Source organism: Coenobita brevimanus, chromosome 100 (assembly GCF_032717465.1).
Source record: "Coenobita brevimanus isolate Jiangsu-jjx chromosome 100, ASM3271746v2, whole genome shotgun sequence".
In the NCBI taxonomy this organism is placed as follows: Eukaryota; Metazoa; Arthropoda; class Malacostraca; order Decapoda; family Coenobitidae; genus Coenobita; species Coenobita brevimanus.
In genome coordinates this window covers 5,210,854-5,227,953 of record NC_137053.1, presented here as the reverse complement: position 1 = coordinate 5,227,953, position 17,100 = coordinate 5,210,854, and the positions used below count along the sequence as shown (strand labels likewise).

Below are 17,100 nucleotides of genomic sequence, written 5' to 3'. Positions count from 1 at the left end.
AAGAAAAAAGAAGGCAGTACTTTTTTGTCACTTTAATTTTAATTCCTGTTCACCTATTCTGCTTTTTACTCTAAGCATCTCCTTTTGGAGGGGAGAGAGAGAGAGAGAGAGAGCGAGAGAGAGAGAGAGAGAGAGAGAGAGAGAGAGAGAGAGAGAGAGAGAGGGGCATGGGTCATTGAGAACTATTCACCTATTGCCTGAGAAGTTCAAACATTAAGAGGTAGGGGGATGGTGAAAGAATTAAGAGACAATGATTGGGATTGGAAGGTAAAGAGGTAGTCTTGTGTGTATGCGTGTGTGTGTGTGTGAGAGAGACAGACAGACAGACAGACAGAGAACCAAGGGAAGGGAGGGAGGGAGGATAGACGAGGAGTGTTCACATCTGAGTGTCATGAGTCACTCAGAATTTATGTCCTACTGCCTTGAGGAATCAGGCATGGCAATTTCGCTCACATTCGAAAAGAAATAAAGTGTGTAGTACTGAACGATGTATATTGTCAACCAGCGGAGGATGGATCGGGAAAAAAATAAATTTACCTCTCGACCAGTGACGAGTTAAGAGAGACACACAGTCATGATGGAATTAAGGACGGCTATATCTACAGGTTCAGTTTGAAAAGACTCTCTTAATTTTGCGAAATCCTTTGGCTGCAGCATGAATATAGTTTAAAGGATTTCATCAAACTGGGGGTGTTAATTAGTTATCTGGTGTCAGTTTGGGGGTCATGGGAAGGTGAAGTGTCAGTAGAGGGAATATATGGGAAGGGAAGAGGAGGGTTACTCGAGAGGGGTGGGGAGGGAACCTTCTTACCCCTGCTGCGATGTTTCTCTGCGGTTCCAAGACGATACTGCAGAACTGGACAATGACGGCAATGAGATAGAGCAGAGTGGTAATGGCAGTATTGAGCAGCTCCTGAAAGAAAAATGTGTCCTTCGTAGCGGCAACAGAAAGGATAAGGGTTTAGTCCAAGTCATCTGGTCCCACAAAACTTTGGTCCCCTCATGACAACACACTCGAGGGGTAGAAAGAAATTATCGGGTGCTAATCATCTCGAGGCAGCTTCATACATACCAATTTGCTTGTATTAGAAGTTAAATTTTCACCTCTGGGTCGGACAGTTAGCTAGTGTCTCCAAACCCAGAGAGCGGCCATAAGCAAAAGGGGTTTCGAGTGAGTGCAAGGGTCGTATTTCCAGTAGGCATAGGAGTTTTCATGATGCCTCGTCCTTACCAATTTATTTTCCGTATGACACCTTAACCCTTTCACTCATGATGTATTTTTAATTTATTCTTGGTATTTCCAGACGATTAGATTGAGACGAGAAGAGTGCTCAGCTATTAAAGATGAAGGGGAGAGCCTGTTTGTAACCCCTCCATTTCAGGTTTCTCAGCTGAATAAAATCGTTTGAACGTAGTAAAACTAAAAGGAAAAATACATCAGAGTAAAATGGTTAATAATTCTCTCATATGCTGTTGATGCAAACTATGTAATACTGAACAGATATAGATAACACACAAGAGAAATGGAAAATAAACCACTAAGAAAGAGATACTACGAAGCCTCCATTGCCAATCGGAATACGGTTGAAAGAGCCACAGCAGCGGAACCAGAGGTCAGTCAGTCAGTAGCGCAGCAGCCTAGGTCACGGCGGGCAGCGAGGGGAGCGGTTTGAGGGCGAGGGGTACAATCACGATCGAAAGTTCGGTAACACATCCCTTCCAGCTGTGGTAATAGAAGGGGTTGCATTAATTATTTTCACGTGAGAGCAATTTCAATCAGACAACAAAAGAGGACGTGGAAAGTAAGATACCCTCAGACAATCAGGGACGAATGAGAAGTATGGAAGACAGGACACAAAGCCGCTGGGGACTGTGGCCGAACTTTTGTTGGTGATTGTACAGGGGGTGGTGCTAGGGCCAGGTATACTCACCCCTGACAACACGTAGAATGGTTTTAGCCGTGTTGGTGGCCGCGGTTTTGTGACAGTGCTGATTAACTGGACAATGCTAGCTATTATGTAAAGCACCGCAAAGAGAGCTGTTAGAATGTGTTCCTGCAAGCAAGAAGGGAAGGAACAATTAGCACACGACACTGCAACAGGGAATCAAATAACAGGCTCTTGGGTAATACAGTAAGTCCTCAGTTATGTGTCAGGGACGCACTCCAAAATATTAATAACTTTTATACAACCAGTACCATAAATTCGATGATACAGGTAAATCACCTCTATGTTTAGTAATGAAATCAACCCCAGCAGTCCGATGACATAGTTCTTATTTTATTCTTGGCACTTTTCAAGGATTTTATTCATCTCAGGAGAGACTCTCTAAACTGGCGGAGTGACAGTTTTCACTAACCCCTTCATTACCAGAGATCTTTCCTGTAGTTGAGTAAAATAGTCTGTAGGTAGCAAGAATGAAGTAAAACAGTCGCCGGATTTGAAAGGCTGTCACTTTTTCTTGTCATATCCTCTGGACTTAATTACGATATATATATATATATATATATATATATATATATATATATATATATATATATATATATATATATATATATATATATATATGCGCCATATAACTCGGACTTACTGTACAGGACACAGGGCTGAGGATTTTCACATCAACATGAGCACAGTACTTATGGCATGTGGTCTCAACTGTTACATTGGTCATACTGCATAACAATTACTGCACAACATTTTACATCACAAAACTGGGCTTTACTGATCTCATGCAGGCAAACTACCCTGGCCACGGATTCTGTATAACAGGCTTGACCCGTTCAGTACGTTGACGTGTTTTGTACTTTTATTCATGCCATCTCCTGATGATTTATATCCCTCAGGAAGAATTTCCGAACTGGAGGGGTTAGATACAGCCTTCCTTGACCCATTCACTACTTGGGCCCGTATTCTCTTTGGTTAAGGAAACTCTCTGACACCTTTTCCTAAGCGATTGTAATTGTTTATTACATCTTACAGTCCTCTTGTGTTAAATAAATCTTTCCAATATTGTCATACTCTGCGTAAATAACGTACAGCAGGATATTTACCACCCATTGAAAGAAAAGGTCGCTAAGAAAGAGGCGTTAGGGAGCTTTCATAACCGGCGAGAATACGAGTTTAAAAGTCTTTACTAAGCTTAAATAAAATCGCCAGGAGGAAGCAAGAAAAAAAAACGAACTCTGCGCACTCTCTTCACTCAGAGGGCGTTATTTTCATTTTCTTCTTGCTGCTACCAGACGATTCTATACATTCTAGGAGGGTCCCCATTGGAGTGAAAGAGTTGGTGAAGGCTGTTATCTAACCCCTACAGTTCAAAAAGTCTGTCTCAAGGTGAATAAAGATCGTCTAAAAATAGCAGACATAAAACGAAGTATAACATCATTTTATTAAAGGGTATAAAATAAATTCTCGGGATTTTTTCGTTTTTTCGCACGAAGGACAAGGAAAGTGGGGTGCAAGATTATTTCTATGTATCCATTGGCTTCTGTAAAAATAAATCTTAGTTACGAGATGAACTTTATCATAAATTATATCTGTTTTCTGCAGGATGCACAAGGAACGGAGTGTGAAGAGTTTTCCCATGTCTCTAGTTCTTCCTGCAAAACCAAATCTAACTTAAGAGTTTTGCAGGAAGACCAAGTATTATGAGAAGAGTCTTTTGTTTCACTTCCAATACCCCGCACCAGACAACTTGTCCCTTAAGCCCCGCCCCCTCACCCACCACCCAAAGAGTGGGAGGCCATCACTTGCGGCCACGACTTCAGGAAGGGGCGGGGCTTAATAGACAAATGGCTTGACAACGGGTATAGTCTTTCTTGTAAAAAACAAATATTCATCACTTCATTCAGGAAAAACAAGAGATATGGGAGCATTGTTTAGTCTCCTCTCCTAGTCCTTCCTGTAAAAGCACTTCTCAGCACGTAAATTTCTCTTTGCAGGGAGAACAAGATATATGGGAATATTTTACACCCTCCCTTCCATAACCATCCTGCTAAAAGAAGTCTTAAGTTACGACAGGGAATTGGTCGTAAGTCTGTTCGTGAATCCGGGCCCTGGGACTATAACTGCAGGGGAAAATCACACATCACAAAATGCATATTGTGAACTTCCATGCATTTTCTTTTCTTTTTTTTCTTGTCTTCAAAGATGCTGTTATGTCTTATGTATACTTTTTACATTCCACAAACTTTACAACATAACCTTAACATTTAACATTAACATTTAACATTACATGAACTTACAAGGTCGTTTTTCTAGTTGGTGTCTGGAATGTCGTAACAACTCTTCCTCGCCGATTTATTCTCTACAGTTACACCTTAATAATCCTCCTGTATGTTACCAATGCAAATTGTATGGATATTAAACAGGTAACATACGAGAGGAAAGAGGGCATAAAATGGAGAATTAATCGCTTAGGAAGAGGAGCCACGAACAAGTGCCAATCAGTACACGGCCCATACGGCATTTAATCGAGCATAAAAAAAAAAAAAAATCCTCATCCTGATCTGATTTCCTGTTTTCATCTAGTGGGATAATCAGTTCTAGACTCTATTATCTAACCTCTATTTTCTAAGCTCAAAAATTAGACTACGCCACTGGAGACCGAAATTCGTCACGATCAGTTTTTTTTTTTTAACCAAGATTTCTATAACCCGTTCAGACAGAGGACGTTTTCGATATTCAGTATGGCCTGTAAATAGCGCTCCACTGGAAACTCATGTGGCAGTATTATTGTCTTGCGGGGACGGCTCGGTCGGCTGCTGTAGGCTTGTTTGTGATGTTTGAAGTACGGAATGAGTAAATGATGCTGGGTGAATACTGCTAACATAAAGCCAGCCCCACAACACACGAGAAATTAGCCAGTGTAGTGGAAGTGGAGCGTTATTTATGAACCACCCTGTATATTGCTACCTCCAGACGATCTTATTCAACTCTGGAAAGGTCTGTCGAGCAGAAGTGGTTAATGAAGGCTGTAACTAACTCCTCGAAAATACTCAAGTTGAAGAAAATCGTCTGGAGGTACCAAGAAAAACAAAATACGTCGCATTTTTGAACGAGTTTAAGACAAAGCACAGCATTTAAAAGTTATTGCAGTTTATATTAATTCTAGCGATCATTTTTAACCCCTTGAAGCTGATGGCATTTCTTATTCGTGCTGGCTCCAGACGATTTCTTTCAGCTTATCAGAGACTTAAAACTGAAGGGGGTTAGACACAGCCTTCATCAACCCCTTCACTATAAGACGCCTCCCTTAAACTGAATCTAATCGTCTGTTTGGTAGCAAGAATAAACTTCGTCACTGGACTGAAGGGGTTAATCGTCCGTAAAGTCAGATTTTCGTCCTCAGAGCACAACAGGGAAAACTAATGGGTCTGCGACGATTATAGGTTTCCAGTGAGTTTACTTAGTCTACAGTACAAGAATCCCCGTACACTTAATCTCACATCCTCTCTCACACCATCTGATGCTCCCAGTGTAGACGAAGTAGCAGTCAGTGTATAGATTCTACTTGTTAACTGAATAGGCAGTGTTTTTCTTAGGGTTTAGGATTGTTGGCTTAAATACAGAGGTACATTATTAGTTACAGTATGGCTTTTCCTTACAGTAGAAGTAAGCTGAATAACTCTCCGATTAAGCAGATCTCTGAAGTCTGCTGAGTAAGAGAAAGTAAAGTTTACCGTACAATTCTTGCCAGACCTTCCCACGGGGCAGCCTACAAACACCAATGTCACTGAGGTACTTACTGAGGGACCGATTTGTACTGATCCCTTTGCTGCCCCGTAAAGACCAGAACAGTAACAGGGACCCCTCCTATGACCCGCCTCAATGGTCCCCAGAGGCACCCTTGTTCAGGATCATTTTCGGGTCCTTTCGTGTCTTTTTGGTCCAAGAGCCGCATGAAACGCAGGCAGACATTCCCGCAGAGTTATATCAATTTATATTTGACGTGTGTATTGTCTTTTATTAATATAAGTTTGAATATTATTATCCTTTCCCCTAGAGTGAGGCTGCGAAAAGTTTGGCTGTTGTAGTTTCAAGACGATAATTAGAATTATATTCCATATGTATGTTGTTGTGGATTAAATGGTTCATCAGAATTCGACACATCTCGAACTCAAGCGTTTTCGAAAAAGGTGAACAGATGGACAGGTGTGTGTGTGTGTGTGTGTGTGTGTGTGTGTGTGTGTGTGTGTGTGTGTGTGTGTGTGTGTGTGTGATCATGTTGTTTATCGGTGGTAAAGTAAGAATGATATTCGGAAATGAGTATGAAGTGAGGACCCCATCAAAGTATTCTGAAATGAAAAGTAAAATAATTGATTTTTTAAAAACAGCATCGAAAACTTGGTTGAGTCCAATAAGAACACTGCAAGGTAAATAAAAACTAAGAGCTTAAAGATAGACATTAAGAGTGTAACAGTAAACGGTATTCCAGGAGAGGAAACGTTACGAAAATAGTCACCAGAAGATGATGCAAGCTGCTAAGAAAGAAAATAAATGATTACTTGACTGACAACAGAAAACGGAGGAGGTGAGATGGTTAACTTTAGAAGACGTGCGGTGTGAGGAGAGGCAGGAGAGATGGTTGTGGTGATGAGCGAAAGGCGTGATGACGAGTGAGGGAGCGGCAGGTGTAGTGAGGTCTTGAAGGTATCCACACCCCGCCACTGAAAGCTCCTGCGTAACGAGAATCACAGGAAACATGTTCTGGGTTTACATCCCCATACTTCCGCGAAACTACAAAAACCTGAGCGTGAAAATGTTTTCTACAACAATGATAAAAAGGTTAAGTTTAATCTCCCACTCTTAAGATATGAAGGTCTGTCTTTTTCAGTCTTAAACTTTGAATATCTTCCTTTTTTTTTTTTTTTTTTACACCACGTACCTTCTCTTAATTCCAAGTTCGAGAAGCGATGAACATTAGTGTAAATGTGATTTTAATGTCAGCATATTTGTCTGTTGTATTTCTTAGTACCAGTAACACTTATAAAAAGAAAAAGGTCTAAAGTCTGAAATAGTTATAACAATAAGCACGTATATGTACGCTCACTGCATTAAAAATAAATAAATAGATAAGTTGTTGTTTCATGTGTTTACAAGTCTAGTTTTCGGGAGAACTCATGTAAACATCAACACTACTTGGCATCAGATGGTGTGAGAGAACCTACTCTAACCCCTTATTCTAATTTATCACTAAAGTTAACTTTATAAGTCACCCTTCCCACCACCTTCACACATACACACTGTAAAAATAAGGATTGTCATTAGGAAGCGGGAAAAACTGAATATTTTGCATTATCGCATGAGGTTACTTTTTTGTTTGCAATATATACATGAGTTAATATTGCAGCCGTAAACAGTAGAATTACTAATGCCAATATTCTTAAGTTTACGTTAATATCGGGTTAGCTTGAGATAAGATAAATAGGATTAGGTGAGCAAAAGATTGAGTAAACAGGAAATTGCTCTTGTAAACAGAAGATGAGGGACACAAAAATTAGGTAAACGGAGGTAGATCAGGTAAACAGACGATCAGGTAAGAGGAATTCCATTTTTATCAATCCAACCATCTCTCTGTATCTGTATGGTTGTCTGTCTGTCTATATCCATATGTCCATATTTATTTGGTTATCTATCTCTGTCTGTCTATCCATCTTTCTATCTGTTTATAGCCTGACACCTTTATCTCAGGTGTGGCCACATATAATTACCTCCACATCCCCCTGTCCTCTGTCATCAGGCAACCTTATCTCCATCTCACACCACTCATCCATATACCATTCCACCCCATCCCTTTGTCCACGCATTTCCCTCTCCAACTCCCTTCACCTCACTCACAGACACTCCGCATTCTCTCCATAGGGCCAAATTATCTCAGGGTACTTCTGACAATTTTCAAGACAACCACATCATCACCACAACGTTCCTAAATTTCCCCTTGTCTGTCTCTCCATGTAACTCTACACGTTCTTCTCAGATCACCACTCCCTCATACTCTTATCTTGTGCCCTTCCAACAAAGTCCAAGCTTCATCATGCACCGACTTCGTCACATATTCTTCGTCAAGCCTTCAGTGTACCTGCAACCCTCCTTCCTTCCTGTACCTTTCTCACACTTGATCTTCTAAATTCCCTTATCTACGTTCTCCATTTCTTGACCATGCTTTCTCAGAGAGCATGTCGTTACTTCAGTACTCTCGAACACCTAACTTCACTGTGTACTACATTACCTTTCACACTCTCTCTCTCTCTCTCTCTCTCTCTCTCTCTCATATATATATATATATATATATATATATATATATATATATATATATATATATATATATATATATATATATATATATATCATCATTTTCCAACACAATCAGTCCCTAGTGCATTCCTCATGATGACTTTTTCGGTTCCTCATACAATTCTGCCCCACTGACAGTCATGAAGGACACCTAAAATCAATAAGGTAGAAGGAAGAGAAAGGAGATCATTATGGAGATGATGTAGACTATAGTAAGAGATAAAGCTCAACATAGGTTATTAAAAAAAAAAAAAGTAAGAACAGAACATAAGATAAAAACTGGATCAAAAGAGCAGAAAATAAGAGAAATAGACGTAAACTTAAGATTCTACTATTAATTCCATCCACCAGATCAAAAACGAATAAGAAAATGGAAAAACGATAAAAATTTGTAAATCAGTTTAATGTCCATAAATTCATAGCCTCCTTGCAAACACCGTTTTAGCCTCTTCAGTTCGATGACGTATTTTTCATTCATTTCTTGCTACCTATAGACGCTTTTAGCATAGGAGGGATTTTCCATTGACCTTTTCGCTATGTAGGATTTTCTAAGTTTACTAAAATCGTCTGGAAGTAGCAAGAATAAAAATATAAATAAATAAAGGAAAATAAAGAGCAAAAACAAAAAATACGTCACAGGATTGAAGAGGTTTAAATTGATGCTACTAACCCACACACAACTTAACCCCTTCAGTCTGATTTTTTTTATTTTCCCTACCTTCAGACGGTTTTATTCAGCTTTGGGAGAGAAGTAAGGTTGTGTAGGAGTTGGTGATGACTAACCCCATCTCAAAGTCTCTCCAAAGGTAATAAAATGGTTTGGAAGTAGCAAATATTAACTAAAAAAATCAGAATCAAGGGGTTAAGTCAGATACTATTACTACTGCTACTACTATTTCTTCTTTACTACAACTGCAACTATTACTACTACTATTTTTACCTATAATCACTTACTACAGAGATTCATTATTATCATTTACTACGAATACCATCATGACACTTACAACTACACCCCAACTACAACTTGTGATACATAGAATGGTCTAGTGCCCGTCTACTATTTCCCAGTGTTTCATTCACTAGTGTGCTGGGACATTTTTTTACGAACAATAATACCGAGGCGTTTGGGGGTTGAATGATTATGAAACTCTTCCGTAGTATTCTGAAAACTTCTGTGGAGCTCCAAGGAACAGCTGCGTTTCAGCACTTATTATTAACTATCTCCCTATATACAGTATCATAATGTTGTGAGTCAGTATGTCTGTCCACATCTGTATGTATACTTCCTCTGAAGAGCACTTACAATGTCGTTACGTGTTATAAATACTTTCAGTGTCCTCATATATATGTATGTATGTGTGTGTGTGTGTGTGTGTGTGTGTGTGTGTGTGTGTGTGTGTGTGTGTGTGTGTGTGTGTAAAGTACGTCCTCGTTATAAGTATAGTTTTTTACCTTTTTTTTTTTATACTAGCAAGTATATCCTTGTTATAAGTAGTTTTTTCGGACATATTTTTACTCTACTTTGGGATGTTCTTGTTCGATGTCCTCTTTTTACTTTACAATATTTTTCCTTTACATATATTGGTGTTATTTTTTGCTGTGCTTATTACGGATAAATTGCTCATTTAAATTCCATGGTCTCATTTAACAGTACTACTTACAGGAAGAAAAAATGGTTCTTAAGAAAACAACCGTAACTTACAGCGAGGACGCCCTTACAGTACAAATTTGAGCCAGTGTAAGTTTTTCATACAGTGTTCATATTTTGTACATGTTTTTCGTGTTTTGGTAGCGTTTTGATATTGTGTACTTGGTGTTCGTGATCTCTGTACCGTGTTTTGACAGTGTGCCTGGTTTGTTTGATTATGTACTATTTTTTATCATGATCTCTGCGATTTTGTGTAGCTTTGATACTTTTACTTTTTTGGCATATTGTAAAGTTTTTTGGTGTTTTTTTTTTATGATTTTCTTGTACAGTTTTGATATTCTGTGCATGGATTTTGTCGTTATATCGTGACTTACCAGGGTGACTGTGTGTGCGTGTTTCCACAGCGTATTAAAAAAAAAAAAAAAATGTGGCTTCATCAGAATCACGCTTTCTAAACTTTCCCAACTCGTGTGGCGGATCACTCTTACTTTGCGTTGTGGTATGAGATGACAGCATTCCCTGGCAGTATGTTATATCTCAAGAATCATGTTACCTAGAGTGGTACACGGAATTGCGAGAAAGATAATGTGTGTGTGTGTGTGTGTGTGTGTGTGTGTGTGTGTGTGTGTGTGTGTGTTTGTGTGTGTGTGTGTGTGTTATATCCTTTCCCAGACACATCCATTGGCTCAGCTAAGGTACACTATCAACACTACTTCAACCCTCTCTTCACCTCCAAACCCCTCACTATACTCCAATCACTTTAACTTGGCAAACCCGAGCCACGCCCCCAACGTGAATGCTGAGCCGAGATTGGGTAATGTGCCGTTGACAGTGAGCTAAAGACGTAACACCTCTTACTTAGCGATTTATTTTGCTTATTACCCCTGAACATTCTCTTGTTTTATTTATATCATTTTAGCATTGACATGTTAGCATCAATAATACAGAAGTGAAAATGGTTTAACATGCAGAATAAATCGCTACGAGAGAGGGGTTACAAAATCTCTGAAGCCTCCTACAATACGACCCTTCATGCTAAAATATATATATATAGTTAAATGAAATGGTGAAAAACAGTATTATTTCCTCCCCATCTGTAATATCAACCACCTTAGCTGCAAGTGGGGCGGGGCATCTCTGTCATCTAGCTAAGACCGCACTATGGTGGCTAGCTCGTGGGTCGTTTCTCGGCTATTTACATCACATGCTAGTCCTGTTGCTCCTCTGTCGTGGTGAAGGACATATTAACTAGCATCATTAGAGGTATTAATTAGTCGGCTTTACTCGGCAAGATTTAGTAGGAGGGGAGAGGGGGATATTAATTCAAACTTAACCCTTTCACTACGATGACGTCATATACAGGGAGCACCATAAATAACACCCCACTTGACTCATTTTGTGATATTTTACGTATTGCAGGGATGGCTCAATCTGTTGGTGTGGGCGTGGTTGTGGCAGTGGGAGTAGGAAATTACTAAATGGTGGAGGGTAGGCAATGATAACGCTCACCCATCCCCTCAACACACAAGAAATGACCGGGCGAAGTGGAAGAGGGGCGTTATGTATGGACCACCCTGTATATCTTTTTCTTCCTGCTGACAGACGATTTTATCCAGCTTAGGGGAGGTTTTTCACACTGGAAGGGTTAGATAGAGCATTATCCAACCCCTCCACCACAAAAAGGTCTCCACAGAACTAGAAAAATCGTCCCTTCGGTAGCCGTGGTCGAAGAAAACTGGCGTAATCGAAGTGAAAGGGTTAAGGGATGGTTAGTGGCAGCCTGGAAACTGGAATCGCGAGCTGAAATAAAAGGAATAGTTACCCCTGTTGTGCAGGTCCTGGGATTTTCAAATGGATGATTAGGAAATGTTGACCGTGTGACAAACATTAAAAATTCTACCACAATATATTTTCCTTTCAGTTTTTGGATAAGGGAATGAGTAAACTGTCAAATATAACTTTTAAAATTACTGTTATATTTTATGCACGATACTTGACTGCCTTTTCTTAAGATTTTATTTTTTATATAATTTCCCCCCAAAACACAAATTTTTATATGCCAATTGAAATATGACTGAGCTAGGGATGCAGTTAGAGTTAAAACCCCACGTACATAAACACTAAGAACTTTAAGGGGAGAAATTTTAGTATATTTGAACTCTTCTATTTTTCTTCGCAAAAATTGAGCTGTTTTTTACATAATGGAACCTCTAGACTTCCTTATTTTTTTTTTTTAGCCTCTTCCATCCGATGACGTATATTTCTAGTTTATTTTTGCTGCCTCCAAACAACTATATTTTGCCTTGAGAGACATTTTGTAGTGAAGGGATAAAAGTCGTCTCCCATTCATCTCCTAATCGTCATATGTCTCTCCCGAAGCTGAATAAAATCGCATGGAGGTTGCAAGAATATGAGACAGAGAGAAAGAGAGAGAGAGGAATTTATGTGTGTGGGTGTTTGTATATATGTTTGTGATGTGTGTGTGTGTGTTTATGTGTGTGTGTGTGTGTGTGTGTGAGTGTGTGTGTGTATGTGTGTGTGTGTGTGTGTGTGTGTGTGTGTGAGAGAGAGAGAGAGAGAGAGAGAGGCAGGGGGAAATGGGGAATGTATGTGTGTGGGTTTGTGTATGTGTGGTGTGTGTGTGTGTGTGTGTGTGTGTGTGTGTGTGTGTGTGTGTGTGTGTGTGTGTGTGTGTGTGTGAGAGAGAGAGAGAGAGAGAGAGGCGGGGGGAATGTATGTGTGTGGGTTTGTGTATGTGTGGTGTGTGTGTGTATATGTGTGTGTGTGTTTGTGTGAGAGAGAGAGAGATTAAAGAAAATACGTCACCGGATTGAAAAGGTACGAGGTTGAGGGTTGAGAGGTGGAAGGTTAAGACTCACAGTAAGAAGCCAGTCGATGGGGAGGTTGATGGCGCTCTTGAGGTTGAGGAGGTAGATGAAACACCAGATGGAGGTGGAGACGAAGGCGGTGACGACGACGAAGAGGAACCAGTGTGTGCCTCTGGTCCACGCCGGGGCAGCACAGGCCATGCACAGGATGCCCAAGAACTATGGAAAGGGGCGTGGGTTAGGCGGCTGTTCAGTGTAGTGGTAAGAATGACAGTAATGACAATGATGAGGATATGGAGAAGAAGGATGATGATGATTGATGATGATGATGATGATGATGATGATAGCAATAATAAAAGAATAGTAATAATTGTAATAATAATAAAAAGAAGAAGTATAAAGAAAGAAAAAAATAGACTCGTGGTGGCTTAAGATCGAATCCTTCATAACAGGAAGGCAAAGATGATTAAAAGCCTTTGGATCTAGTAACGTATTGATTTTTATTATTATTATCTCCTTACGATTTTATTTGTGATTTATCATTATTTTTTTATTATTTTGTACTGAGGTCTGGGAAAGTCATACCTACCGTCCCTGTTACTAAAAAAAAAAATTACTAAGCTTAAGAAAATCGTCTGGATGTATGAAAAGTAAAATAGAATGCGTCATTGGAATGAAGGAGTTAATATAGAAATAAACCAAGGGCACACACACACACACACACACACACACACACACACACACACACACACACACACACACACACACACACACACACACACGAAGATAGAGAGAGAAAATGGCCTCTCCTTTCACCAATGTTCACCTCTCTTCCTCCTCGTCCCTTCCATTCACTCTTCATAAGTCTTAGAAGTGAGTCACAAGGTCAGTCAGGCTGCCTTCCCTCGTGCCCTGACTCTCCCTGACTCTCCGCGACTCAGCTTGGCGGGAGGAAAGACTTGGGAATGTGGTAGTGGAAAAATTGTCGTAACGTATCATCATCATCATCATCATCATCACACTCATCATCATCATCATCATTATCCTCCTCCTCCTCCTTTTCATCATCATCATCATCATCACCATCCCCCGAGGACGTGATGAAGGGATTTAGAGCCGTAGTAGTCACTCTCTCCCATTGCGCTACGTGGAATAAGCCGCAAATGGACGAAAATCTGGGCCAAGTTAAGGTAAAAGAACTATAATTGTTTGAGCAGTCTCCCTGTGTTCACGCCTTTGGTTACTTAATCTGCAGGGGGGGAGGGGGACTCTCTCTCTCTCTCTCTCTCTCTCTCTCTCTCTCTCTCTCTCACACACACACACACACACACACACACACACACACACACACACACACACACACACACACACACACACACACACACACCGGCCCTGGCTAACCTCCAACCAGGAAGACCAAATGCCAGGGTCCTCTCATGCCCCTCTCTCGTGGACACATTTCTTCTTCTCCCTCTTCTTCTCCTTCTTCTTCCTCTTCTTCTTGTGTTGTCATTATTATTATTATTATTATTATTATTATTATTATTATTACTACTTTGTCTTTTTTCTTCTTACTGTTATTCCTTTTTCTTCTTCTTCATCATCATCATCATCTTCTTCTTCTTTCTCTTTTCTTCTTCTTCTTCGTCTTCGTCTTCATATTCTTCTTCTTCTTCTTATGTCATTAATTTTTCATACCAATTTCTCTGCTATGTTTATTTTCCTGTCACCTCACTGTCTCCACCAGTATTTGTTTTCTCTGCTCCTCTCTCTCTCTCTCTCTCTCTCTCTCTCTCTCTCTCTCTCTTATGCAGTACCTCACAGAATCTCACTCACTCAAAAATAAATCATGTTTTTATTTTTTTTTTTTTTTCGCTGCGCTCCCCCAGGCGGAAGAAAATCGTGTCTGGAGCAGAATTAAACCAAATTGTGTGTGTGTGTGTGTGTGTGTGTGTGTGTGTGTGTGTGTGTGTGTGTGTGAGAGAGAGAGAGAGAGAGAGAGAGAGATGCAGACAAGCAATTCAACCCTTTCAGTACGAGTGGTTTTTACTTGGTTGATTTTTGCACAGGGACGGGAATGAGATCACGCGACAAAATGAAACTGACTAGGATGAGAGAGAGAGAGAGAAAGAGAGAGTCGTGTAATAGCTTCTGGCGTAACTTCGATAATCCTTGCTTCCATCCACCAAATCCCCATTGCATCCCCTTCCACATACAAACACTCAAATATGAAGTAATTATCATTTTTTCTTTTAACTATGGGCAACACCTAAGAAAAAATTACATTAGTTGTCAGTTTTGTGTGTGTGTGTGTGTGTGTGTGTGTGTGTGTGTGTGTGTGTGTGTGTGTGTGTGTGTGTGTGTGTGTATCTCCATTTCGCATGTCTCGTCTCCTGGTCACGGCATCCCCACCTTCAGGAGAAACTTGGCGTCCGGATGGGCATTCCTGAAACTTGGCGACAATGAATTTAGCCCGTCGCTGCCTCCGCCACGCTAATCACGCTTCTATAGTAATATCACACTTCTGAGCTATCACGCTTTTGACTACTCACACTTGTAATATCACACTTCTGAGCTATCACGCTTTTGACTACTCACACTTGTAATATCACACTTCTGACCATCACGCTTTCGACTATTCACTCTCCTGTAGTAATATCACACTTTTATCTCTTGTATTTTCCTGTTTTTTTTTTTTTCTAATGGTCAGAAACAAGTTATAATTATTATTTTTTTTTTTTTGGAACCTCAGGCACTTGATATATTAAAAACTGTAATAATCTGCATTTTTGGTTGAGATTAATGATGTTCGTGTGTTATTCCAGCCTTCGACGAACGATTTTCTTCGGCTTACACAAGTTCGCCGAATCCAAAAGGGTTAATGATATCACAACACGCATTCGCTATTGCTTTCAGAATTGTCCGATGTTAAAAATAGTAGTAGTAGCAGTAGTAGTAGTAGTAGTAGAATAATAATAATAATAATAATAATAACAACAACAATAATAACAATAATAATTTTCTTCCAGCTACGCACGTCGAATTAGGAGAGGAGGTGTGAGGGAGAGTCAGCGTTTATGTGAGGTGAGTAATATTTGCACGTGCATGTGGTGGAGTGTGTGTGTGTGTGTGTGTGTGTGTGTGTGTGTGTGTGTGTGAGAGAGAGAGAGAGAGAGAGAGCTGGGTGGTCGACGTAAACATTTCCAGGCTCTAAGACAAGTTATTATGGATGCAGTGTTTGGAGATCTTTACATTATTTAAAACTACGATAGAGTGACAAATACAGATAGACATGTACGAGTATAGGCAGAATGGGATAGAAAAGTGTGACATAGAGATTTGCATGATAGATAGATATATGTAGATAGAGAGGCTTGCTTGATAGATATACATGATAGAGAGACATAGACAGAATGAGGAGAGAAAATTAAGAGAGTTACATGACACTACTTTAAGAGGAAAGAACTCTGAATAATATTGCTGTTAGACATTGAAGAGAAAGAGACACTTGGTTAGATAGAGAGCTAGTAAGATTAATAAGAGAAAGAAAAGATGTACGTAGAAGATAAAGAGAATAAATTGGAGAGAAAACTAAATGGATTAATAAGAGAAGGAAGGGCGTACGCAGAAGAGAAAGGGACACTAAGTTAGAAAGCTAGTAAGTTTAATAAGAGACAAGGATGTAGGGAGAGGGGATATAAAACTAGGAAGATTAACAGGAAAACGAAACACGAAAGTGACGCAGAATTAGGAAGATCAGTAAATTTAGAATCAAGGCGCAGTTAGACGAACCATTAATATATGAGGGTTTTATAGGACGCATAGTTAGATCAAATGAACAAAATCAACCCCCTCAGCTCGATGACACCTTTTATCTTTGCTGTTCTTAACTCCAAGAAATTTGCAGCTTAGGAGAGACTGCAGTGGGGTTAGATACAGCCTTCATTATACCCATTTCAAGTGCGGTAGAGGGACGCCTTCACGTGGTGGCACTGTTATAACCGGGGGGGCTCAACTACCTGCTTATACGTCTCACATTTATTTCCCTGTCCCCCGAAACGAGGATGGTGGCCTTCAGGAGACGAACTTAAGCCTGCAGTCCACGGGGTTTACATTCAGATGGGCCTGGGGTTGCAACTACTAATGCTACTACTGCCCGAGGACTCTGCTAATCTATATATACTCGTACTCTCGTGTCTTGTAGGTACGGCTCAGTCTGCTGGTGTGGGTCTGGCAGTGGGGGTAGGAAATGAATACCTAATGCAGGGTAGACCTTGATAGAGCTAAATGAGCCGTCCCCGCAACACAAAAGAAGTCGCTTGGTGGA

At 40.1% G+C, this 17,100-nt stretch overlaps 1 protein-coding gene across 3 annotated transcripts in view; it reads right to left on the bottom strand.

Annotated features, from left to right (window-relative positions):
* The window catches only part of LOC145414705 (CKLF-like MARVEL transmembrane domain-containing protein 4), a 107,149-nt gene that overhangs the window by 11,079 nt on the left and 78,970 nt on the right, over positions 1-17,100 (bottom strand). Inside the window, exons 2-4 of one of the 3 annotated variants that reach the window (XM_080284231.1) lie at positions 12,825-12,992; positions 1,932-2,054; positions 812-913 (exon numbers count right to left, since the gene is read on the bottom strand). In XM_080284231.1, the coding sequence (XP_080140357.1) occupies positions 812-913; positions 1,932-2,054; positions 12,825-12,992 (393 nt within the window). The remainder of the gene's footprint in view (positions 1-811; positions 914-1,931; positions 2,055-12,824; positions 12,993-17,100) is intronic. The other 2 variants (XM_080284229.1, XM_080284230.1) reach the window with 2 other exon arrangements.